The 27,636-nt window shown below is 44.5% G+C and overlaps 1 protein-coding gene across 1 annotated transcript in view; it reads left to right on the forward strand.

Moving 5' to 3' along the window:
* PAX2 (paired box 2) overlaps window positions 1–27,636 on the forward strand; it is a 234,020-nt gene that overhangs the window by 189,524 nt on the left and 16,860 nt on the right. The window contains exon 9 of the mRNA XM_084845157.1: window positions 25,635–25,736. Within this exon, the coding sequence (XP_084701283.1) occupies window positions 25,635–25,736 (102 nt within the window). The remainder of the gene's footprint in view (window positions 1–25,634; window positions 25,737–27,636) is intronic.

Consider the following 27,636-nt stretch of genomic DNA (forward strand, 5'->3'; position numbering starts at 1 on the left):
ATGCCCATTGTTGATAGGTTGAAGCAAGGCTTGATCATTACTGGACAATTTATTTTCATCAGGTGAAAATGAAATGCCTATGTTTGGTAGGTAGATTGCCAATATTCATATTTGAGAAATGATCAGATTGGTTCTTCATTTCCATAGAAAAGCCTCCTTTAACTTAGTTTATCTGGTAGAGGTGTTGATTGGCTTTAGAGATTAAGTGTATGACTAACATGTTTATATCCAGATTACTTAATATTAGCTTAGTTATTATTTAAGAGAAACACAGTCCTTATATTAAAAAAAAATCCAATAATTTTTTTAAAATCCATTTTTTTAAAATTACCTATTTTTTGTAATAGCCTGCTGTATTCTCTTTCTCTCTTAACTCTTTTGCCTTGCATGGCCCAGCTTCACCACAACATAAAAACAGAACAACAATCCTATCCAGCCTGTGTTTTTGCACGTATGACTTTAGTCAGAGAAACAGAAAATGAAAAGCTCAGAACCTTTGAGAAGCAAGGGCTGGTTGTTAGAAAGTCAGAGCCATTTTCATGAGATGAAAACTAAAATGAATGTCCATGTTTGACTGAATTTCCTACCAGTGTATGTGAGTGTGACAAAACTATTATTTCATTTTAATGAGACTTTAAGTGTAGTTTAGCATGTTCATGATGAGACTTAATTGTAACTATGTTATTTTTAAATAAGAGAGAATGTTAGTATTTTAGTTATGATTTTTTAAAAAACAAAATTCAATTTAATTTTTTTTAATTATCTGTTTTTATCCACCCTGTTAATATTCAGGTGGTACTATAGGGTTGCCATAGTGCAATCTTGCTGGGGACTGGGGTACTTCCAAGAAAAAGACTGACCTATCAAACTGATGTCTGGGGCAAGCAAAGGGCAGGTTTGTCCCTTCAACTGTCCTCATTTGAAATTTGCTAGAATTTAAAAGATATGCAAAGAAGATTGCACTTCATAAGGCAGAATACCAAAGGTGGTTACCAAAACAATATGTTTGAGAGGTCAATTACGTTTTGTGCAAGGAATTCATATAATGCAAACAGGCAAAACATTGCATGTTGACACTGTTCCCTAGACAGTCAGAACATTAAAGTATCTGAATTATGGCTGTGCACACATGGCCTCTCAAATTTCTCCAGCCTATTTGTGGGCAGAGACATTGGGGGGCAGGGGACAATTTCACTGAATTTCTCCTAGGGGAGGAGAAATTCTCCAACAATTTCTCACAGGTAGGGCTCACTACGGGTTGTAACACAGGTTCTTTCTTTTTTCCAAACGGTTTTTTGTCTATTGCACTGCTTCTGTAGGTGGCAACAGCATCAACTGTGTTGAGGCTTCCACTTTTTTGAGGCAGAATTTTTAATTTCTTTTGGTGGTCTTTTTGAGCTTACCTAATCACTGCAAGGTGGCCGAGAGTGCTGTGTGTTTTCTCTCCCTATTACACATCTTTCCATTGCTCTGCAGCCTCCCAGGCCACCTGCACTTCCTGAACTGAAAAAGCCCCATGAGAGGAATTGCCTCATGATGTTTTCTTCATGATGGCTTTAACTGAAGTGCAGGAAGCTAAGGAGGTTACAGACTGCCACAGAGATTATTGTACGATGACAGACAGGACACTCACGCACACTCCTCAGCTACCTCATAAGTAAGGTAAGCACAAGAACCTCAAACCCAACCCATGACAATTTCTCTGAAATTTCTCTTCCTTTGAATTTCTTTTCAAAAGCAATGTCTTTTCTATCAAATTGAATGAGAACAGTCGAAAAAATGTGGAAGAATTTTGGGGCACAGCACTAATCTGAATTTATCCAAACATAGAGGAGTGTCTGCATGATTGTCAGGTTAATTTGAAGAAGACAAAGATGAAGAAGAGGAATGACACTGTAGATACTGTATGTAGTCCTCATTCAGGGCCATAGCTCTGTAGTTTTACTGTGGTCTAAAGATACATGGGGGGAGGGGCACAGGGGAGGTGTTCTCATAAGACACAATGAAACAGCAAAATCCACAGGGGATGTTTCCACCAGCGATTTACTCTAAGCCGGCTGCGTGTTGAGGTTGTTAGGGATACATGATGTTGTGGCCATCCAGCAGCCACCCCGGAGCTTATCAGGGAAAAACTGGATTTCCTGAGACTGCTTAAACTCCTATTCTTTTTCTTAAGTTTGGTTCTCTCTGGTATAGTTGCTGTGTGTCCCAACCCCCACGTTTAGCTTGGGTATGCTAGCCCTGCCCAGGAGTGTGCCTCTCAATGACCACGGAAATAACAGAGAAGCCCCCCAATTGACACAGCACATGTTAAAGCCCAATTCCGTGAGTGCGATTAAGCACGATCTCTGATTCATTACCTTAGGAAGTATGTTCTTCACAGCTTGGTTATAGAGATTCTGTGGGTTACAATGGGGGCTGGTTTCTGTCTTTGTGTTTACTGCTCGCTTTCCCACAACAAACCCACTAGGGTCTTGTCAGGGTGGAAACTGAGCCGATAGAACCCCAGAGCAGTTCTGATTTTGAGGAGGAACAGCAATCCGTGGGAGAGGAGCACGCTCATCTCTCACAGGCACAGCAGCTGGCAGAGATTTGTCCTGCTAGCATTCCTGAGATAGATAGTGACCCTGGCAGCGAGAGAGTGCGGGAGGGGGGCTTGCTGGATGCTCGACGCCGACGCCGGGAGCGACAACAGCTGGAGGGCGCAGAAAGAAGGCGTAGCGCTCGTTTGGCGTGCAAGCAACAGTCACGTCCCGAGGACCCAAGGGAAAGAGGGAGGAACTCTCCCTAGCCCATAAGTTCAGGGTCTTCCTGTGATTCTCCTTCAAACGGGGACCAACTGCCTAATCTGGAGCATAGGCTACTCTGCTGTTCCTTGCTTAGTCGCTGGTGATTAGCATCTGAAAGAGTCATTAAGTTGTAAAAGGATTAAAGCCTTGAAAATAATCCTTTTGTCTGTGTCTTGAGTTAGCTATTGGAGTAGACTGAAAGAGGCTGCCAGGGCGCTCCTGACAGGTCTCTTCAGAAGTAACTCCCATTGTGGTCAATGAGGTCCTGCGGGTTAAAATGGGGGCTGGTTCCATCTTTGTGTTCTCCCCCACACCTGCTTTCCTAGTGCAAGTATAGGTGTGTCTACTCAGAAGTAACTCCCTTTGTGCTCCATGAGGATTGCTCCTGAAATGCAGGTGCGTCTGGACTTTCAGGGGATAGGAGAAATTGGGGGAGCCTCTCTTATTGGTTGAGCAGCCCCTGCCAGTCAGATGACGTTCACTCCAACTCCCACCCGCACCAGGAAGTATGTTCTGTGAAGCAATTTTTACTGCTGCAGATAATCTGCTCGTGGAACCCTGCTCACAGCAAAGCCGATTCCTTTTAAAAAATCCAGTACTCCTCCATTAGCTTCTCCTTTCGTTGTCATGGAAACATGGCCACAGTAAAAGTTATTAACAGCACAATGCTCTGCCCACTTTCCTGGGAGTAAGTCCCATTGAACTCTATGGCAATTACTTCTGAGTAGACATGTATAGAATTGCCGTCTACATTTAGTAAAATTAAAATCTGCCAAAAAGTGCCAACTAAGTACCCACTAATTTGTTCTCAAGCCAGGAGATCTGTGCCACATGTTCACCAGAGAGTTCTCAAACCAAAAATATGAAAAGTTGTATGCCCACCAGTTTGTCCCTAAGCCATGAAACCACAATCACCCAAGCAATCATGAACATAAATGCAATCATGAGTCCACTGCCTATCTCTCCAGCAGCAGCAGCAGCAGCAGCAAACTGGAACAAAATAACTGGTATCGTTTGCTAGGAAGGGAAGAACAAAAGTTCTTTCTGATTTGTTGCCCAGATAATGTAGTGGAGGGAAATAAAAGAAAATATAACTGCCTCCCTTTGTCCTCAGTCCCAGTGCCTTTGCAGTCATTGGTTAGAATATTGGAAAATGGGAGCAATTGGCTAGAACATGGCCTTCCTCCTGCCCACCCCCTCTTAAAAATGCATGTCCCTATAAATAAAAGGGTATATATTTAGAGAAACTAGGATATTTCTAGAATACTTGGAGCTACTGATATATATTCCAGCAAAATGCTAGCAAATGAGGGCCCTGTTAGCATTTCCTGTCTCCTAGCTGAGCAGATCAGAGCAGAGGAAGCTGCTGCAGCTGGTCTAGGGGCTATACAAGCAAGCAAGCGACCAGAGCGAGCAAACAGGGAGAGCAAACAAGAGTTTGGCAGGGGAGGTCAAGGGGGAGGCCCCTAACAATTGTTAAAAATTTCTTTTAACACACACTTCCATATCAGTGGAACTCTATTGTTAACCTCCATTGAATAGAGGACAAAGCACAGGCTATCCCACTACAATCAGAAAGCTAGAAACATAAAGGGAATAGAGACTATGGAAGGGAAAAGACTCCAGTGGTGGTGACCTGCAAGGTCTGTGCAATGTTTGTTTTCTTGCCTGAGATCAACATGGCCTACATGTGCAACAAGTGCAAGTTGATTGCTCTGTTGGAAGAAAAAGCAAGAGGACTTTAGCGGCAAGTGTCGACCCTCAAGGGAATAAGAGAAAATGAAGAGTTCTTAGACGGAACGGTGGAACTACAGCAGCAAAGTGAAGTACAGGAGCTAGAACAGCAACAGCAAGCTGAGGCAAAATAGGAAAATTCTGAGGCAAGGAAAAATGAAGTAGAGGATACTCCTTGGAAAAGGGTGACAGGAGCAGAAGAACTAGACGCCACTCTACACCTGTGGAAGCAGTGGAGCTACGGAACCGATTCCAGGTACTTGAGGATGAGACTGGACTGGCCTGCAGAGGAAGAATTACAGGGGACCCCGCATAAGAGCAAGCAAGAGGCTGAAGGTCAGTCAAGCACAGTCAATGATACCAAGGCCTACACAACAAGAAGAGAAGAGTAGTAGTTGTGGGAGACTCCTTGCTCCATGGGATTGAAACCAAAGTATGCCGCGAAAACCCATGGACTCGCCAGGTATGCTGTCTCCCAGGGGGATGGATTAGAGATGTGACTGAAGGGTTGCCTACACTCATAAAGCCCACTGACAAGTATCCCTTTCTTCTCATCCATGTGGGAACAAATGATACCACCAAGCAGAGCTATGAAGAAATCACATCAGACTTTGAAGCTTTGGGAAGGAAACTCAAGAACTTTGGGGCCTGGATAGTTTTCTCATTCATCCTTCCAGTAGTTAGAAGAGGGATAGGAAGGGGGGGGGGATACTCTGGGTGAATGATTGGCTACGAGGGTGGTGCCGCCATGAGAGATTTGGATTCTGGGATCACGGGCTATACTTCCTGGAAGATGGACTGTTGGCAAGGGACGGGTTGCACCTCACAAAGGCTGGGCAGAATGTGTTTCACGGAGCATGAAGAACTTCATCAGGAAGGCTTTAAACTGAATCCTACAGGGCAGTGAGACGTAACATTGGGGGTAACAATGGACGAAAGCTCATGCACCACAATGGACACAACAACAGCTCAGATAGTGCCCAATAATAGTCTTCAAAAACATGTAGGAAGAAAGCCGTACTATAAAGCACATAGTCTTCGATATCTATATACTAATGCCCAGAGTATGGGAAACAAACAGAACAAACTTGAACTCTTAATGCGGGAGGAAAATTATGACTTGATAGGTGTAATTGAAACTTGGTGGGATGACTCCCTTGACTGGAACACAGCAATTGAAGGATATAATGTGTTCAAAAAGAACAGAAAGGGAGGTGGAGTTGCACTATCTGTTAAAAATACATATCTCTACACAGGAACACAGGAGGATTAGCTTGGTACCCCCATCGAGACCATCTGGGTTAGAATCATAGAATAGTAGGGTTGGAAGGAGCCTATAAGACCATTGGGTCTAACCCCCTGCTCAATGCAGGAATCCAAGTCAAAGCATCTGACTTGGATTCCTGCATTGAGCAAGGGGTGGGACTCGATGGTCTTGTAGGCCCCTTCCAACCCTACTATACTATGATTCATCCCTGACAGATGGCTGTCCAGCCTCATCTTAAATGCCTCCAGTGTAGGAGAGCCCACTACCTCCCTAGGTAATTGCTTTCATTGTCGTATTGCTCTAACAGTCAGGACATTTTTCCTGATGTTCAGCCAGAATCTGGCTTCCTGTCACTTGAGCCCATGATTCCGTGTCCTGCATTCTGGGATGATCGAGAAGAGATCCTGGCCTTCCTCTCTGTGACAACCTTTCAAGTACTTGAAGAGCACTATCATATCTCCCCTCAATCTTCTCTTCTCAAGGCTAAACACGCCCAGTTCTTTCAGTCTCTCTCCATAGGGCTTTGTTTCCAGTCCCCTGATCATCTTTGTTGCCCTCCTCTGAACGCTGTCCAGCTTCCCTGCATCCCTCTTAAAGTGCAGTGCCCAGAACTGGACACAGTACTCCAGATGAAGCCTAGCCAGTGCTGAGTAGAGAGGAACTAGTACTTCCTGGGATTTGGAAGCTATGCTTCAATTAATGCAGCCCAAAATAGCATTTGCCTTTTTTGCAGCCATATCACGTTGTTGGCTCATATTCAACGTGCGATCTACAACAATTGCAAGATTCTTCTCGCTTGTAGTGTTGCTGACCCAAGTATCCCCCATCTTGTAGCTGTGCATTTGGTTTCTTTTTCCTAGGTGCAGAACTTGGCATTTATCTCTATTAAATTCCATTCTATTGTTTTCAGCCCAGCGCTCCAGTCTATCAAGATCACTTTGAATTTTGTTTCTGTCTTCCACGGTATTAGCTATCCCGCCCAATTTTGTGTCATCTGCAAATTTGATCAGCATTCCCTGCATCTCCTCCTCCAAGTCATTAATAAACATGTTGAAGAGCCCTGGGCCCAGGACTGAGCCCTGCGGTACCCCGCTCGTTACCTCTCCCCAATTTGAGAAGATCCCATTTAATAAGTACTCTTTGAGTCCGATTCTGTAGCCAACTGTGGATCCACCGGATCGTTGTTTCATCTAGCCCACTTTGAGCTATTTTGCTCATCAGGATATCATGGGGCACTTTGTCGAAAGCTTTGCTGAAGTTGAGGTATATTATGTCTACAGCATTCCCACAGTCCACAAGGAGGTGACTTGATCGAAAAATGAGATCAGCTTCGTCTGGCAGGATTTGTTCTTGACAAATCCATGTTGGCTTTGAGTATTCACTGCATTGTTTTCAAGGTGCTTACAGATGGATTGCTTTATAACCTGCTCCAGAATGTTCCCAGGGATTGATGTCAGACTGACTGGTCTGTAGTTCCCAGGTTCCTCCTTTTTACCCTTTTTGAAGATAGGGACAACATTAGCCCTCCTCCAGTCATCTGGCACTTCACCCATCCTCCAGGATTTCTCAAAGAGAATAGACAGTGGTTCTGAGAGTTCTTCTGCCAGTTCCTTTAATACTCTAGGATGCATTTCATCTGGCCCTGGAGGTTTGAATTCATTCAAAGTAATGAGGTGTTCCTTGACTATATGCCTGTCGATCTCAAGCTGCAATCCTGCCCCTTCAGCCTGTGCTTCTTCTGTTGTCCTCCACCTTTTGTTCTTGTTGGAATTGTTTGTAATTGTGCCTTTAGAATTTCCTTTTTTAAAAACTCCCACCCGTCTTGGACTCCGTTCCTCATTAGAGTCGCTTGCTGGGACCTTACTTATCATTGTTCCAAGTTTATTAAAATCAGCTTTCCTAAAATCCAGGGTATGCATTTGGCTACACTCTGCTTTTGCTTCCTTTAGAACCAAGAACTCAAGTATAACATGGTCAGCTTCCCCCAGAGTTCCCATAACTGCGACTTTCTCCACTAAGTCATCTCTGTTGGTTAGGATCAAGTCAAGGATAGCCAATCCTCTAGTTCCTTCCTCTACTTTCTGTAGGAGGAAGGTATCCACCACACAAGTCAGGAATTTCCTGGAGGGGCCATGTTTTGCAGAATTTGTCTCCCAGCAAATTTTGGGGAAATTGAAGCCCCCCATTACTGCTACATCATGTTTCCTTGAAACATTGGCAGTTTGCTTTTCAAAAGTTTAATCCTCATCTTCCCCTTGTTTTGGTGGCCGGTAAGAGACTCCGACCACCATGTTCCTTTTATTCTTTGCTCCATTTATTTTAATCCAGATTCTCTCGATGGGGCTACCAAGTTAAAAGTTAAAATGCATACCCTGGATTTTAGGAAAGCTGATCTAAAAAACTCACAACCATGATAAGTAAGGCCCCATGGCAAGCGACTCAAGATGGGTGGGAATCTTTAAAAAGGAAATTCTCAAGGCACAATTACAAACATTTCCAACAAGAAAAAAAGGCGGAAGATGACAGAAGAAGCCAATCTGGCTTCACAAAAAGCTTAGAGATGACCTGAAAACAAAAATGGACACATATAGGAAGTGGAAGGCAGGCCAAGCTACAAAGGAAGTGTACAGGCAGGTAGCACAGAATTTCTGGGATGGCATCAGGAAGACTAAAGCTGGGAACAAGCTGAGGTTAGCGAGGAATACTAAAAGCAATAAAATGGCTTCAGATACGTGCATAGTAAGACACAGAGGAAAGAAATGGTGGTTCAGCTATTAAATAAGGATGACAAAAAGATAACAGCTGACAAAGAAAAAGCAGAAGTACTCAATTCCTGCTTCGGCTCAGTCTTCTCCCGAAAGAGGGTCTATGAGCCCCCTGGCAACCGTGAAATACAAGCTGAAGGGGCAGGATTGCAGCTTGAGATCGATAGGCATATGATCAAGGAACACCTAATTACTTTGAATGAGTTCAAATCTCCAGGGCCAGTTGAACTGCATCCTAGAGTAATAAAGGAACTGGCAGAAGAACTCTCAGAACCACTGCCTATTATCTTTGAGAAATCATGGAGGACAAGTGAAGTGCCAGATGATAGGAGCAGGGCTAATGTTGTCACTACGTTGAAATCAGGCAAAAAGGAAGAAACTTGGAACTACAGACCAATCAGTCTGACATCAATCCTTGGGAAAATTCTGGAGCAGATTATAAAGCAATCAATTTGTAAGCACCTTGAAAACAATGTGGTGATTAGTCGAAGCCAACACGGATTTGTCAAGAACAAATTCTGCCAGACGAATCTGATCTCATTTTTGGATGAGGTAACCTCCCTTGAGGACTGTGGGAATACTGTGGACATAATACTCCTTGACTTCAGCAAAGCTCTCGACAAATTGCCCCAAGTACTTGAAAGGTTGTCACAGAGAGGAAGGCCAGGATCTCTTCTCGATCATCCCGGAGGGCAGGACAAGGAATAATGGGCTCAAGTTACAGGAAACCAGATTCCGGCTGAACATCAGGAAAAACTTCCTGACTGTTAGAGCAGTAAGACAATGGAACCAATTACTTATGGAGGTAGTGGGCTCTCCCACACTGGAGGCATTCAAGATGAGGCTGGACAGCCATCTGTCAGGGATGCTCTGACTTGGTTTCCTGGATTGAGCAGGGGGTTGGACGCGATGGTCTTGTAGGCCCCTTCCAACCCTACTGTTCTATGATTCTATGATACCATGATCAGTAAACTAGCTAAAAGTGGGCCAGATGAAACAACTCTCAGGTGGATCTACAGTTGGCTACAGAATCGGACTCAAAGAGCACTTATAAATGGGATTTTCTCACACTGGGGAGAGGTAACAAGCGGGGTACCAGAGGGCTCAGTCTTGGGCCCAGTGTTCTTCAACATTTTTCCTAATGACTTGGATGAGGAGGTGCAGGGAATGCTTACCAGAGTTGCAGATGACACAACACTGTGGCGAAATTCTCCCCCCCCCCCCCCGGGATGGGACTTAACTCTGTCGAATGTCTCTCTCGGCGGCAGGTCCCGGTGGTGTTTCGGCGGTGGCGAGGGCGGCGACTGGTCTTCCGACCGGCTGCCGCCGCCGCCGCCATTACAAAGTAAAGTAAAAAAACAAAACGTGATAGGCTACGTAACGATTTACGTAGCCTTTAATGGCTAGATTTTCAAAGTCAGCCGTGATAGGCTACGTAAATCTTTACGTAGCCTATCACGGCTGACTTTGGGAAAAAAAAAAAGAACCGCGTACGCGAATGCGTACGCGTATGCTGCGTTGCCCTTATTTTCGCCATTGTCTACGTAAATCTTTACGTAGACTACCCCTGCCCAAATAAGGAACCCATGGGCGCCACCATTTGCGTACGCGCTTTTTTTTTTTCTTCAAAGTCAGCCGTGATAGGCTACGTAAAGATTTACGTAGCCTATTCACAGCTGACTTTGAAAATCTAGCCGTGATAGGCTACGTAAATCGTTACGTAGCCTATCACTTTCTTTTTTTTTCAATTTACTTTTTTATTTCGCGGCCGGGGAGACGGGGCGCTCCCCCCCAGCCTGAATTTCGGCGACGAGGGATGGGGCGCCACCCCCCCGGCCTGAATTTTGGATGGGAGGGGCGGGGCGCCACGCCCCCCGGCCTGAAGTTCGGGGGGAAAAACGGAGCGCCTCCCCCCCCACACCGAACACAGCTGCGGGACCAGGTAAGGGACTTTCGTCCATCCTTACTGGAGCGCTGAAAACAACAGAATGAAATTTAATAGGGATAAATGCCAAGTTCTGCACCTAGGAAAAAGAAACCAAATGCACGGTGACAAGATGGGCGATACTTGGCTCAACAATACTACAAGCGAGAAGGATCTTGGAATTGTTGTAGATCACAAGCTGAATATGAGCCAACAATGTGATGTGGCTGCAAAAAAGGCAAATGCTCTTTTGGGCTGCATTAATAGATGTATAGCTTCCAAATCCCGGGAAGTACTAGTTCCCCTCTACTCAGCACTGGTTAGGCCTCATCTAGAGTACTGTGCCCAGTTCTGGTCGCCACACTTTAAGAAGGATGCAGACAAACTGGAAAGCGTTCAGAGGAGACAACGAAGATGATCAGGGGACTGGAAGCAAAGCCCTATGAGGAGAGACTGAAAGAACTGGGCATGCTTAGCCTTAAGAAGAGAAGACTGAGGGGAGATATGATAGTGCTCTTGAAGTACTTGAAAGGTTGTCACAGAGAGGAAGGCCAGGATCTCTTCTCGGTCATCCGAGAGTGCAGGACACGGAATAATGGGCTCAAGTGACAGGATGACAGATTCCAGCTGAACATCAGGAAGAACTTCCTGACTGTTAGAGCAATATGACAATGGAAGCAACTGCCACGGAGGTAGTGGGCTCTCCCACACTGGAGGCATTTAAGATGAGGCTGGACAGCCGTCTGTCAGGGATGCTTTGACTTTGATTGAGCAGGGGGTTGGACTTCATGGTCTTATAGGCCCCTTCCAACCCTACTGATCTATGATTCTATGATTTCCAGTTACTGTTTGCTACTTCTCTTCCATGTTCGTTTTCTATTTTAGCCTTTGAAAAGTGTGAAATACTCTGCCTTCCAATTGAAATATCTTGCCTTCCAAGCAGTGATAAATACTAGAGGGAAAAAAGGGAAGAGATGGGTTGATCTTTCCTGAAAATCTGACAAGGAAGATCAGCCTTGAGTAGCTTCAAAATGCTGAGACAAATAGATTCTGGTCTGTTAACCCTCCCTGGCTTTGCAAGGTAAGGCTTAGCCCTGCTGTTCCGATTGCTAGGGCTTTAGCCAGATTTTCAGACTGAAATCCTCTCACTGGTGGCTGGACAGAGAGGAAATCCAGGGCCTGGACTGGATTGGCCTAATGCTACAGCAATTTAAGCAGCCTGTTTTTCCAGAGATTATAGGTTCACTTACACAGAGCACCTGAAAAATGCTGTGGTTTAGAAGGGATTAGAGCTGAAAAAATTCAGTGCTTTAAAAAAAGAAATAAAGCAAGGAAGGAACTGGAGAAACTAGTACGCCTGGGGGCTGTGCAAACAAGGTTCGCTTCTGTGCATAATACAATCATTTTCTTCTTCACATCCATCTTGCTGCCAGTTCCTGATGCTCCAGCTATTTTCCACTCCTGCCTCCCAAACAGCATGATGCAGCTCTGCCTAAAACTGAGCCAAGGTGCTTGGGAAAGCATGAATTTGCGCAGCCCAATCCTAAACATGTGTACTTGGAAGTTCTGTGTGAGTTAATCCCTTAGCTGGGATTTTGGACAGGTTACCTCATTCTGGGGCCAAGAGTGCACAATTCCAATTCAAATGCAGTGCAAGCAATTATTTTGCACCCAAATTTGTGGCATTAAAAAACAACCAGATTCTGTATTAATGATGAGAATTATGCCAATAGGTCATGCTGTGTACATTTTGCCATTTTCATACTGCCATGCTTGCAGGACCTGTACCTCTTTCCCCATTTTATAGAATTTTATGTCCCTGTATGCACAGCACTGTCCAAGCTCCAGCCGCCTCACCACCATCTTTATTTTCCCAGAGTGCTTCTGGAGCCACATGGGATTCACATGGCCCCAGAAGTACACTGGGCAAATTGCAGTGGCAGGGCACTTGGAGCCTGGGTAGCGCTGGGCTTCAGCAGGCTCAGCTATCCTGGAGAATAGAAAATAGAAAACGCCTTCCTGGTGTCTGCTAAGCTACTGGGGTGGCATTCGGGGGGGAGGGGTATAGTTGGCAACAGGGAGGACTGCATTACATCTAGAGCTGTGCACAAATGGCCTCTCAAAATTCTCCAGCCTACTTGTGGGCAGAGAAATTGGGGGGACAGTTTCACTGAATTTCTTACTATTGGCAGGGGCTGTGGTACAGGTTCTTTCTTTTTTCCAAAGGGTTTTTTGGTTTATTGCACTGCTTCTGTAGGTGGCAACAGCATCAACTGTGTTGAGGCTTCCACTTTTTTGAGGCAGAATTTTTAATTTCTTTTGGTGGTCTTTTTGAGCTTACCTAATCACTGCGAGGTGGCCGAGAGTGCTGTGTGTTTTCTCTCCCTATTACACATCTTTCCATTGCTCTGCAGCCTCCCAGGCCACCTGCACTCTCTGAACTGAAAAAGCCCCATGAGAGGAATTGCCTCATGATGTCTTCTTCATGATGGCTTTAACTGAAGTGCAGGAAGCCAAGGAGGCTACAGGGTGCCACAGAGATTATTGTACGATGACAGACAGGACACTCACGCACACTCCTCAGCTACCTCACAAGCAAAGTAAGCATAAGAACCCTGAACCCAGCCCATGAGAATTTCTCTGGAATTTCTCCACCTCTGAATTTCTTTTCAGAAACAATGTATTTTCTATCAAATTGAATGAGAATAGTCAAAAAGCATGTGGGAGAAATTTTTGGCACAGCACTACTTAAAACTGTGTGGTAGGAAGGACGGTGGGGAATGCAGTGAGGAGGCTTGGGGCAACAGAGAGCTTGTGGAGTACAGTGGGGAACAACTAGAGTGGTAAGGCAGCAGGGAGCAATGGTCTGAGGAGAAGGAGGGAGGGGTGTGTGTGTGAGTGTGGGTGAGAAAGAGAGAGAGAGAATGGATGGTGTGTGCTGGGGGGAAGCATGCATGGAGGGAGAGACAGAGGTATATGAGTATGTATGTATGTATGTATATATGAGTGCGTGAATGGATGGTATGTGTATTTGAGTGAGGGGGTGTTTCCATGAGCAATTTACTCTGAGCCAGCTGCCCTTGGAGTTTGTTAGGGATATATGATGTTGCAGCCATCCAGCAGCCACCCCGGAGCTTATCACGGAAAAACCAGATTTCCTGAGACTGCTTAAAGTCTGATTATTTTCTTTAAGTCGGGTTCTCTATGGTATAGTTGTTGTATGCCCCAACCCCTGCATTTAGCTTGGGTATGCTAGCCCTGCCCCTGGATGTGCCTTTCACAGTGACCCTGGTCAAGGGGTGTTTCCTGTCTACTGCCCCTGTGTTTCCCAGCACAAACCAAGTAGTGTCTACTCAGAAGTAACCCCATTGTGCCCAATGAGGTTTGTCCCCTAAATGCTCACATCAGAATTTACAGAGATCCCCCTCAATTGAAATGGCATAGTTTAAGGCACAAATTCCCTAAATGCTGGAAAGCATTATCTTGAGGCTCCGATTCTCCATTGTTTGGTTTATTGCCTTAGGAAGCAACTACTTCACCCCTTCATTACAGAGATTCTGTGCAGCATGAGGTTAGAAAGGGGGCTGGTTTCCCATCCTAGTGTCCCCCCTGTCCCCGTCTTTCCCAGCATAAGCATATGTGTGTCTACTTGGAAGTAACTCCCATTGTGCTTAATCAGGCTTGTCCCCTGAATGCCCACATCAGAATTTACAGAGATCCCCCTCAATTGAAATGACATGGTTTAAGGCACAAATTCCCTAAATGCTGTAAAGCGCGATCTCGAGGCACCAATTCTCCATTGTTTGGTTTATTGCCTTAGGAAGCAACTACTTCACACCTTGGTTATAGAGATTCTGTGCAGCATCGGGTTAGAAAGCGGGCTGGTTTTATTCCTGTATTCCCACCCATCACCTTTCCCAGCACAAGCATATGTGCGTCTATTCAGAAGTAACTCCCATTGTGGTCAATGAGGCTTGCTCTCGAAATGCAGGTACATCTGGAGCTTCAGTGGGGGGGGGGGACCTCTCTTATTTGTTGAGCTCCCCTGCCAGTCAGATGACCTTCACTCCAACCCACACCCGAAAGTATGTTCTGTGAAGTGATTGTTACTGGTGCAGATCACTCACTTGTGGAGCCCTCCATGGACCAAAACACTGCAAAGCTGATTCCTTTTTACAAAATCCAGTACTCCTCCATTCGCTTCTCCTTCCATTGTCATGAAGACACCCCTGGGAGAGTGATATATGTGTGTCTTGTGTGTGCATGTATGTATTTATGAGACTGTATGTTTGTGTAAGTCGATGGTATGTGTAGTGTGTGTGAGTTTATATGAGAAAGGGGGGTGTCTATGTGCACGTGTGTGTTCATGGGAGGCTGATGATCTGGGGCTGAGAAAGTGTGTGTATGCCTGTGACTGGCTGGCTGATGAGCCAGGGGAAGAAATAGAATGAAACTTGTGGATGGGGGTAGTTGTTCTGGCAGAGGGAAAATGAGTTGATTGAGAGTTAATAAAGGAGGGATGGATGTGGGTAATGAATTTGAGGAAAGTGAATTGTGGGTAATCTTCCTAATAATATGGAGAAATAAATAAATTTTAGGGGAATTTATATAGAGGTGATTTGGAGAAGTTAATTGGCTTTCCTTCTGCGAAATGGATATTTTTTGTGTGTCATATGGAGTCAATTGTGTGATTTAGCATTTGGGCATCAGACCTAACCTCTGCTACTCAGTTTCTTGGGCAAGTTACTTGTCCCTGAGCCTCATCAGTTTGCCTTCTCAGTTTTCATTCTATGAAACAGGTATTTTGTTGTGCTATGTGGGGTCAAATATAGCCCTGTTCAGGCGTTTGCCTTATCAGGGCCCCTGATCACATGGAGAGTTCTACTCGCATTCAAACAAATGCAAGAAGAACTCCCTTTCAGACCTTGCCAATTCAACATGGCAAGATCTGCATTGAGGGAGGTGAGGCTGGCGTGCCCAGAGATGTAGGGCTAGTGTGCATGGCTCCGACCTGAGCAAAGGGCTGGATGTGCCTGATCTTGTCTGATTTTGGAAGCTAAGCACGGTCAGCTCTGGTTAGTACTTGGATGGGAGACCGCCTGGGAATCAGGCGTCCTGCATTGAGCAGGGGGTTGGACTCGATGGTTTAGTAGGCCCCTTCCGATGCTATGATTCTATGTCTTATGCTGTCTACCCTCTTAAAGCCCTCATGTGTTCAGTTGAATGCCCGAATAGGGCTTAAGTGGTTTGGTATTCAGAGACCAAACCCAGTCTCTACCTTGTATGCAGTTCCTTGGGCAGGTTACTTGTCCTTTGTGACTAGCCAAGCCTGCCCAGCAGCCAATTTGGGTTAGCCATGGTCCCTATGACAGTTTCTCAAATTTCCAAATGTACCCACTGGCCCAAAAAGGTTGGGGACCCCTGCCACAGCGCTTTAAATACTACTGATGACACCAAATTATTTAGGTGGTTAAAACAAATGATGGAGGTGAAGGCACGTTATAGGACCCATCATGGCATGAGTGCAGATTGCCCAGCTGGTTGCCCCAAGGTAGAGGACATGGTACACTTTCTAGCAGAATGCCCATTGTATATCGATTTGAGGAAGCAATACCTTGAGCCCCTATTAGCTGTGCTTGAGGATACTTCTGGTGCAAGCATAACTTGATTATTATTAGCTGGAACAGATAATTATACATCATATAGGACTGCTAAGTTTGTCAGTCGAGCCCTGGAGAGGCGAAAGTCATTGACTGTTATAAAAAAACTAAATCCGTAAACATGGTAATAATATTCTGGCAGATATTGTTTTAGGATTTTAAAATGTTTTTAACTTGCTCTTGTTAGTTATTTTATTAATAATTTGTACTTCGGTCTCCCTTTTGGGTTGATGTGAGAATTCTATTTGTTTTGTGTGTGGATGGCCTGATTGGCTAAAAAGCAATAAACTGTATATATATATCTGATCTAAAACAAAAAAGGACAGTAAAGAGTTCCTAAAGGATTTTTTTAAACTGGGGAAATGGGCATTAACATGGCAAATGCATTTCAGTGTAAGCAAGTGTAAAGTGATGTACATAACTGTAAAAAAATCCTAACCTCATATACTCTGATGGAGTCTGAGCTAGCATGACTGACCAGGGGGCTGTCTTCATGAGCAATTTTGTGCGACAATAGAGTAGTTTGAGTTCCTTCGCAACAGATGACGTAGTCACCAATCCACTGTCAACCTGCCGCTTCCCTCTTGAAAAGCTGCATTTTCTGAAACTCCTTTTACTCTGACTTTTTTTACTGGAAGTGGCTCCCTGGCGGTTTTACCACAGTGTGACATGTCCCCCTGCCCCCACCACATTAAATCCTGGGAGTGCCTCTGTGACCTGGCAGTGATGTGGTCAAGGGGTTGGACGCCCCATTCTCTCTTGTTTCCCCAGTGGAAGTAGTTTTTCCCTTTGAGAGAATCCCCAGGAGCGCAGCGGCGACCCCTCACATTACCGCAGTATTGGGGACGTTCATTCATCTTACATAACCTGCTTTTAATCTTTAACATATCCCCCCTTCTGTGCATGTTTACTCAAAAGTAAGAAATAAATCTTACTGCCCTGCAATGAAAGGGTTAAAGGCTAACTTTAGTAACTTGCTCTAAAGCTCTCTTTCGCATCTCTGTTGCTCTGTTAAATCACTATTGTGATGTTGTGCTTCTTTTGACGTCCTGTAGTTTCTCTGATGGAAAGTCGTTTCTCCGCTTTATCGCTTTATTGCAGTAATGATCTTTCAGGTTTACAGGAGCATCTCATTGCGAGCAGGGAGAAGGAGAAAGGGAGAAAGGGGGTTGGGAGAAATAGGCAAAAGTGCACACATGGGGGAAAATGGGGTGGGAGCAATAACTCTGCAGCAAATTGCTGGAATGCTGAAAAATTGGGGTAGGGGGAAGTTCTCAGGGGGAGCCTTAAGATGCTGCCCTGGAGAACTGGGGATTTTGGCTTCTTCAGGGAAATCTGCTTACATGGGGGAAAATTAGTTGCTCTCCATTCATAATAATATAGGAGCAGCAGGGTGCCTGGACAGGGGCAGGAAACAAGCCACTCTCATTGGTTAAGCAGCCCCTGCTAGTTTGATGACGTTCAGTTCTACTCCCCCTACCCCACCCAGAAGTATGTTCCTTTCAAGTGCTGTGTGACCCCTGAAAACCGGATTTTAAAAGTATACTACACCCTGCTTATCTTGCTTTGTGTGTCCCTGACGGACCAAAGCCAATTCCATGAAAATCTGGGTAATACTCCAATGCGCTTCTCATTCCATTGTCGTGAAGATACCCCCACCCCTACCCCAGGAAAGGGATCTCGGGCTTGTGGTGGATAGCCCAATGACAATGTCAACCCAGTGTGAAACTGCTGTGAAAAAGGTAAATTCCATTTTGGATCATTAGGAAAGGCATCAAATACAAAATTGCCTTTATACTAATCTGTCTAAAATTATTTGAAGAGAAGAACTGTCTCTCTGAACCCAGGGTCATCCAATAAAACTGAATGGTGAGAGTTTCAGAACAAAGTAGTAAGATAGTTCTTCACACAGCACATAGTTAAACTGTGGAATCCAATAGTGATGGCCACCAACTTGGACAGCTTTAAAAGGGGATTAGACAAATCCATGGAGGATAAGGCTATCAATGGCTACTAGTCATGGAGGCTATATATTACCTCTTGTATTGGAAGTAGTGTGCCTCTCAGTACCAGTTGCTATGGAGCACAAGCGGGAGGGTGCTATTGCACATGTCCTGCTTGTGGACTTCCCAGAGGCATCTGGTTGGCCACTGTGGGAACGGAATGCTAGACTAGATAGTCTTTTGGACTGTTCCAGCATGGCTGTTCTTATGTTCTTACACATAGATATGAGGACAATTACAATGAATATTATATACTGCAAAGAAATACATTGACAACAGAAGATCTGGCACAGATACACTTCTTCATTGGGCTCCTCACACTACCAATCCAAAGGCATTGTGCAGCTATTCCATCTTTTCCTCCTTAACAGATCTTTCTGGTAAGAAAAGAGATGGAAGTAGTGGTGGGAAAACATAGATGGGTTACAAATTAAAGACAGCATCATCTGAACCCTGTGTAAAATTCTGTGAATGAGGCAAGGTGATTGCACAATAAAAGACTCGTCTGGAAGCACCCATCGTTTCCCAATTAAAACAAAAATCTGCACTAAGAAATCTCTGATTCTGTGCCTAGGATAAATTTTGAAAATCAGTACACTTTTTCTTTTAAAAACATCAGTTTGTATGCTTTGCTCCGAACTCAGCATTTGAGGTTTTGCATAATTTGATTTGAAGGAATGGTATGATAGTTCTAAGGAGGCTTTGAGAGTGAGGCATCTTGTCATATCATACACTAGTAGAGCGTTTTGCAGAAGTTACCTGTTTCCAAATATCCCTGTCATTAGGCTTAGAAATGTCCCTTAGTATTTTTGTTTTATTCTCCAGATTATGCACCAGGTGCCAAAGCTTATGTCTGAGAAAGCAACCCTAGTTGGATAGACTTCACTTGAGCTCTATCCTATGTTTTTACTAATTAATTATGAAACATTTAACATGAAGCTAATGCAGCAATCCTGTGTTAATTAATTTGCTTCTAGACATTGGAAATGGCTTTGAATGAGGACACCGTGGCAGGCTCAGTCGTGAAGCCCTGTCCCAGCAGCTGTAGCGTAAAAGTCGTCTTCATTTCTTTATTTCTTTTTTCTTCACCAGAAACATAGAATCATAGAATAGTAGGGTTGGAAGGGGCCTATAAGACCATCAAGTCCAACCCCCTGCTCAATGCAGGAATCCAAGTGAAAGCATCTGACTTGGATTCCTGCACTGAGCAGGGGATTGGACTCGATGGCCTTGTAGGCCCCTTCTAACCCTACTATTCTATGATTCATCCCTGACAGATGGCTGTCCATCCTCATCTTGAACGCCTCCAGTATAGGAGAGCACACCACTTCCCTAGGTAATTGCTTCCATTGTCGTATTGCTCTAACAGTCAGAACGTTTTTCCAGATGTTCAGCTGGAATCTGGCTTCCTGTCACTTGACCCCATGATTCCGTGTCCTGCATTCTTGGATGAGTGAGAAGAGATCCTGGCCTTCCTTTCTGTGACAACCGTTCAAGTACCTGAAGCACTATCATATCTCCCCTTAGTCTTCTCTTCTCAAGGCTTGTTGTTGTTCAGTCGTCTCCGACTCTTCGTGACCCCATGGACCATAGCACGCCAGGCCTTCCTGTCCTGCGCTCTCTCCCGGAGTATGCTCAAGTTCATATTCATTGCATCGGTGATGCTATCTAGCCATCTCATCCTCTGCCGTCCCCTTCTCCTTTTGCCTTCAGTCTTTCCCAGCATCAGGGTCTTTTCCAGAGAGTTTTCTCTTCGCATTAGATGGCCAAAGTATTGGAGCTTCAGCTTCAGCTTCATTGTCCTTCCAATGAGCACTCAGGATTGATTTCCTTTAGGATGGACTGATTGGACCTCCTTGCAGTCCAGGGGACTCGTAAGAGTCTTCTCCAGCACCACAGTTCAAAAGCATCAATTCTTCGGCGCTCAGCCTTCCTTATAGTCCAGCTCTCACAGCCATACATTACTACTGGGAAAACCATAGCTTTGATTAGACGGACCTTTGTTGGCAAGGTGATGTCTCTGCTTCTTACTATGCTGTCTAGGTTGGCCATAGCTTTCCTCCCAAGGAGCAAGCGTCTTTTAATTTCATGGCTACAGTCACCGTCTGGGGTGATCTTGGAGCCCAAGAAAGTAAAATCTGTCACTGCTTCCATTTCTTCCCCTTCTGTATGCCAGGAAGTGATGGGTCCAGATGCCATGATCTTCGTTTTTTTTAATGTTGAGTTTCAAACCAGCTTTTGCACTCTCCTCTTTCACCCTCAACAAGAGGCTCTTGAGATCCTCTTCGCTTTCTGCCATGAGGGTGGTATCGTCTGCATATCGGAGGTTGTTGATAATTCTCCCAGCAATCTTAATTCCGACCTCTGATTCATCCAACCCGGCATTTCTCATGATGTACTCTGCATATAAGTTAAATAAGCAGGGTGACAATATGCAACCTTGTCGTACTCCTTTCCCAGTTTTGAACCAATCGGTTGTTCCATGTCTGGTTCTTACTGTTGCTTCTTGACCCTCGTACAGGTTTCTCAGGAGACAGGTAAGGTGGTCTGGTACTCCCATCACTTTAAGAATTTGCCACAGTTTGTTGTGATCCACACAATCAAAGGCTTTAGCGTAGTCAATGAAGCAGAAATAGACGTTTTTCTGGAATTCTCTTACTTTCTCCATGATGCAGCGAATGTTGGCGATTTGATCTCTAGTTCCTCTGCCTCTTCGAAATCCAGCTTGTACTTCCGGTAGTTCTCGGTTCACATACTGCTGAAGCCTAGCTTGTAGGATTTTGAGCATCACCTTGCTGGCATGTGAAATGAGCGCAATTGTGCGGTAGTTTGAACACTCCTTGGCATTGCCCTTCTTTGGAATTGGAATGTAAACTGACCTTTTCCAGTCTTGCGGCCATTGTTGAGTGTTCCAAATTTGTTGGCATATTGAATGCAGCACTTTAACAGCCTCATCTTTTTAGGATTTTAAATAGCTCAGCTGGAATACTGTCATCTCCGCTAGCTTTGTTGTTAGTAATGCTTCCTAAGGCCCACTTGACTTCACTTTCTAGGATGTCCAGCTCAAGTTCAGTGACCGCACTATCATGGCTATCAGGGACATTCAGATCTTGCCTGTATAGTTCTTCTGTGTATTCTTGCCACCTCTTCTTAATCTCATCTGCTTCTGTTAGGTCCCTGCCTTTGTCCTTTATCATGCCAGTCTTTGCACAAAACGTTCCCTTGAGATCTCCAATTTTCTTGAAGGGATCTCTAGTCTTTCCCATTCTGTTGTTTTCCTCGATTTCTTTGCATTGTTCATTTAAGAAGGCCTTCTTGTCTCTCCTTGCTATTCTCTGGAACATTGCATTCAGTTGGGTATATCTTCCCCTTTCTCCCTTGCTTTTCGCTTCCCTTCTTTCGTGAGCTACTTGTAAAGCCTCCTCAGACAGCCACTTGGCTTTCTTGCATTTCTTTTTCTTTGGGATGGATTTCGTTGCTGCCTCCTGAACAATGTTACGGACCTCCGTCCATAGTTCCTCAGGCACTCTGCCTATCAGGTCTAATCCCTGAAATCTATTCCTCACCTCCACTGTGTATTCATAAGGGATATGATTTAGGTCATACCTGAATGGTTTAGTGGTTTTCCCTACGTTCTTCAATTTAAGCCGAAATTTTGCAACAAGAAGCTCATGATCTGAGCCACAGTCAGCTCCAGGTCTTGTTTTTACTGACTGTATAGAGCTTCTCCATCTTTGGCTGCAAAGGACATAATCAATCTGATTTCGATATTGACCATCTGGTGATGTCCATGTGTAGAGTCGTCTCTTGTGCTGTTGGAAAAGAGTGTTTGCTATGATCAGCATGTTCTCTTGGCAAAACTCTATTAGCCTTTGTCCTGCTTCATTTTGTACACCAAGGCCATGCCTGCCTGTTATCCCGGTGATTTCTTGACTTCCTACTTTAGCATTCCAATCCCCTATGATGAAGAGGACATCTTTTTTTGGTGTTAGTTCTAGAAGGTGTTGTAGGTCTTCATAGAACCGATCAACCTCAGCTTCTTCGGCATCAGTGGTTGGGGCATAGACTTGAATTACTGTGATGTTGAATGGTTTGCCTTGGATTCGTACTGAGATCATTCTATCGTTTTTAAGATTGTACCCCAGTACTGCTTTTCCCACCCTTTTGTTGACTATGAGTGCTACTCCATTTCTTCTGTGGGATTCTTGCCCACAATAGTAGAGATGATGGCCGCCTGAATTAAATTCGCCCATGCCTGTCCATTTTAGTTCGCTGATTCCCAAGATGTCGATGTTCAATCTTGCCATCTCATGTTTGACCACCTCCAACTTACCTTGATTCATTGATCTGACATTCCAGGTTCCTAAACAATATTGTTCTTTACAGCATCGGATTTTCTTTTCACCACCAGACACATCCACAGCTGAGTGTCCTTTCGGCTTTGGCCCAGCCGCTTCACTCTTTCTGGCGCTACTTGGAAATACCCTCTGCTCTTCCCCAGTAGTATATTGGACACCTTCCGACCTGAGGGGCTCATCTTCCGGTGTCATCTCTTTTAGCCTTGTGATACGTTCCATGGGGTTTTCTTGGCAAGAATACTGGAGTGGGTTGCCATTTCCTTCTCCAGTGGACCACATTTTGTCAGAACTCTCTGCCATGACCTGTCCGTCTTGGGTGGCCCTGCACGGCATAGCTTATGGCTTCACTGAGTTACGCAAGCCCCTTCGCCACAACAAGGCAGTGATCCATGAAGGGGCTTCTCAAGGCTAAGCATGTTCATTTCTTTCAGTCTCTCTTCATAGGGCTTTGTTTCCAGTCCCCTGATCATCTTTGTTGCCCTCCTCTGAACCCTCTACAGTTTGTCTGCATCCTTCTTAAAGTGTGGCGCCCGGAACTGGACACAGTACTCCAGATGAGGCCTAACCAGTGCTGAGTAGAGGGGAACTAGTACTTCCTGGGATTTGGAAGCTATGCTTCAATTAATGCAGCCCAAAATAGCATTTGCCTTTTTTGCAGCCACATTACATTGTTGCCTCATATTCAGCTTGTTATCTACAACAATTCCAAGATCCTTCTCGTAGTGTTTCTGAGCCAAGTATCCCCCACCTTGTAACTATGCATTTGGTTTCTTTTTCCTGGGTGCAGAACTTGGCATTTATCCCTATGAAATGTCATTCTGTTGTTTTCTGCCCAGTGCTCCAGCCTATCAAGATCCCTTTGAATATTGTTGCTGTCTTCCAGGGTATTAGCTATCCTGCCCAATTTTGTGTCATCTGCAGATTTGATCAGCATTCCCTGCACCTCCTCCTCCAAGTCATTAATAAACATGTTGAAGAGCACTGGGCCCAGGACTGAGCCCTGTGGTACCCCACTCATTATCTCTCCCCAGTTTGAGAAGATCCCATTGATAAGTGCTCCTTGAGTCCAGTTCTGTAGCCAACTGTGGATCCACCTGAGAGTTGTTTTATCTAGCCCACTTTTCGCTATTTTGTTCATCAGGATATCATGGGGCACTTTGTCAAAAGCTTTGCTGAAGTCGAGGTATATTATGTCCACAGCATTCCCACAGTCCACATGGGAGGTTACCTGATCAAAGAATGAGATCAGATTCGTCTGGCAGGATTTGTTCTTGACAAATCCATGTTGGCTTCAAGTAATCATTGCATTGTTTTCAAGGTGCTTACAGATGCTTTATAATCTGCTCCAAAATTTTCCCAGGGATTGATGTCAGAATGACTGGTCTGTAGTTCCCAGGTTCCTTCTTTTTACCCTTTTTGAAGCTAGGGACAACTTTATGTCCCTGTCTTCCCCATTAGAGGACCTCAGCATCTTCTGAGCTGATTGTAGTTCACTGAAATGCTATCTAGAGAGTAGAAGTTGGATACCTCATGCTTCTGTTTGGCTGGTCTAAATGTAAAAATGCTCTTGATACTGGATATAAAAACTATAGCAGACATGCTCCCTATAAGAACTAGAAATGTCAATGAAGTTCTCCTGCACCAGGCTCAGAAAAGAACTTCAGGCTTTACAAGCCCTGGAATTTTTCTCCCCCTTGAATTTGGGCCAAAGAAGAACTGCCACCTCAGATTTTTCCTATTGAATGTAGTGAAGCCATGTCATTAGTTGCTGGAGCAACTCCCCTATGAGGAGAGGTTACCACATCTGGGACTGTTTAGCTTAGAGAAAAGGAGAGTGAGGGGAGACATGATAGAGGTGTAAAAAAAATATGCATGGTGTGGAGAAAGTGTAAAAAAAGACTTTTTTATCCCGCTCTCATAGTGCTAGAAGCTGGGATCATCCCATGAAGCTGATTGGTGCGAGATTCAGGACAGATAAAAGGAAGTGCTTTTTCACACAACGCATAGTTAAACTATGGAATTCACTTTCATAATATGTAGTGATGGCCACCAACCTGGATGGCTTTAAAAGGGGATTGGACAAATTCATCGAGGATAAGGCTATCAATGGCTACTAGTCCCGATGTCTATCTATATGCTACCTCCAGTTGCTGGGGAACACGAGTGGGAGGCTGCTGTTGCACTCATGTCCTGCTTGTGGGTTTCCCTACAGGCAGCTGTTTGGCTACTGTGTGAACAGAATGCTGGATTAGATGGACCATTTGTGTGATCTAGCAGGGCTCTTCTTATGTTCTTAAGTGGGTACCCCACTGCACCCTTCATCTTTTGCCCTTGCATAAGGTTATGCTGCATTGCTGCCCAGTCCTGAGCCACTTACTTGTGAATAATTCCCATTGAACTGAATGAGATATACTTCTGCATAAACATACACAAGATCCAGCTGCATCACTAAATAGAGTGCAGAGACGGGGTGGGGGCTCTGTGGCGGTGCTTGTGTTTGTTTATTTGTTTGAGTAAAAGTGGTACAGTGGTAATGCTCTGTTGAAGGAAGTACTTCAGATGCTTTCCTAAATGTAAGGAGACTAGTTACCTACTAAGCAACTGCTGCACACCAATGCACAATTGTCTCATCTACACAATACCATAGTTATTGTTGTTACTATCTTGACTGAAAATATTACTTAACACTATAGCCCTGTTCACAAAACAACGTGGAGTTTAATGTCAGTGCCAACATGTGCTCCCAACCCCCTCCATTCTCCCTAAATTGTCATTCAAACAGTGATTTCGGTAGAAGCTTTCAGGTGTTCAAAGTGCTTCGCATGCATTATTTTTTTTGTAATGCTCACAAAAACCCTGTAAGGTAGGTCAGTATTGTTATTCCCATATTGTAGTTCAGCTGTCCCCAACCTAACTCCCTCCCGATGTTTTGGACTAAAAAAATCATCATCCCATGCTGCCTGGGGTTGATGGGACCTGTAGTCCAAAGCATCTGGAGGGACCCAGGTTGGGGAAGACTGTTACAAATGGAGGACTGAGGCCAAGGGGGAATGGCTTGCCTAAAGCCACCCAGTGAGTTCATAGCCGTAGCGACCACACTGAAATCTGCTTTCCCTCATTTTTTTCCTTGTTAGGTCGTGACATGGCAAGCACAACCTTGCCTGGCTACCCACCCCACGTTCCACCAACTGGGCAGGGCAGCTACCCAACCTCAACTCTTGCAGGAATGGTGCCTGGTAAGTTCTTCCTTGCTTCATATACTTCTGATTATTTCAGTTTTAATCATACAGGAAAATAGTATGTATCAAATTTGCCTTATTTACAAGGTGCTTCAGTGTGCACTGATCAATCAGCTCCAGGTCTCATCAGTTTGTATCTCTTGTTCCTGTCTTCTGATCCTAGTGTGGAATCAGTTTTGGGTTGGAAGAGAGTGAACAAACTGAATCTTAATCCATACAAAATGGAAGTATGGTGGTTGGAGGATCTGGTAGTCTAGGAATAGGTGTACAACCTGTATTGTATGGGGTACAGCCTGTTGCATGCCCCCTCAAACAGCAGGTTCACAACTTCAGAGTACTCTTGGGCCCATCCCTGACCTAGATGACCCAGTGGTGGGGACCAGCACAGGACCACCTTTTACCAGGTTTGATGTGTGACCTTTTCTGGAGAAACCAGGCTTGGCCTCAGACATTTATGCCCTAGCCCAGCCCTCCCCAACCTGCTGCCTTCCCGGTGTTTTGGACTACAGCTTCCAGCATTCCTGACTATTGGCCATGCTGGCTGTGGCTAATGGGAGTTGAAATCCAAAACATCTGGAAGGCACGGTGCTGGGGAAGGCTGCCCTAGTCCAGGTCACATTATTTTAATGCACTTTATATGAGGCTGCCTTGGAAGACAGTTTGGGAAATTCAGTTGGAACAAAATGTGGCTGCCACTGCCAGAATTTTGACTGCATTGCTTTGTTTTCAGGCTCAATTCAAGGTGCAGTTTTTGACCTTTAAAGCCCTAAATGGCTTGGGACCAAAATATTTCAGGAATCGCATCTCACCCCCACTTGAATCTCTCCAGGCACTGCTAAGTCCATTGTCTGAGACCCTCTACCATTGGATATACAGCATGTGGACACAAGAGATAGGGACTTTTCAGTGATAGAGCCCAAAATTTGGCCCAATTGATTTGGCCTTTTGGTGGGCAGCAACGATATTTCAGTGAGACTCTTCTGGATACTGTTTTTAAATTATATCTATCTTTTGATGTTTTTGACCAATTGTTTGCTATTTAAAATTATAGTAATCATGTTCTTACGGTTATTTTATTATTTATTTATTTATTTATTACATTTCTATACCGCCCAATAGCCAAAGCTCTGGGCGGTTCACAAAAATTAAAACCACACTGTACAGCATAAAAACAATATAAAATATAAACACTTAAAACTACAGTATAAAAACCTGTATTTACAGTACTTAAACTATACAGATTTTTACTGTATATTTATTTATTTTGGTGACTGTTAGCTGTCTTAATTATAGTTTTTATACAAAGGCATATAAACATTGGAATAAAGAAACAGTACACAGAACATTTCTAGTGCTGCTGAGGACTTTTAGCTTACAGCCCATTTTCCCAAGATGGCAACTATCTATCTGTGTACTGCTTTTTATCTAACCTTATGATGGGCCATTGTATGAATCTAATCTAAGCTTGCACATTTTATTGTGCATGATCAGCATGCTTTGCATCTCCTATTAACTAATGGAGTTCATGCTAAACTGCAGCTAGTGGAGCATTACACTTATTCTTCAAGGGCTAGTTCCAGCATTACATTTTTCATTCATAGGAGTAATTTCCATGAACTGCCCAACAGTCTCCCTCTCGACCCATTTCAGTCGGGGTTCAGGCCTGGTTTTGGGAAAGAATCAGCTTTGATTCCCCTGATGGATGACCCCTTGTGGAGAGAGACAGAGGGAGTGTGACTCTGTGGAATCATAGAACAGTAGGGTTGGAAGGGGCCTACAAGGCCATCGAGTCCAACCTCCTGCTCAATGCAGGAATCCAAGTCAGAGCATCCCTGACAGATGGCTGTCCAGCCTCATCTTGAATGCCTCCAGTGTGGGAGAGCCCACTACCTCCATA

This window comes from Heloderma suspectum, chromosome 3 (assembly GCF_057233095.1).
Source record: "Heloderma suspectum isolate Gila_16-S chromosome 3, 16-S_ref, whole genome shotgun sequence".
NCBI lineage: Eukaryota > Metazoa > Chordata > Lepidosauria > Squamata > Helodermatidae > Heloderma > Heloderma suspectum.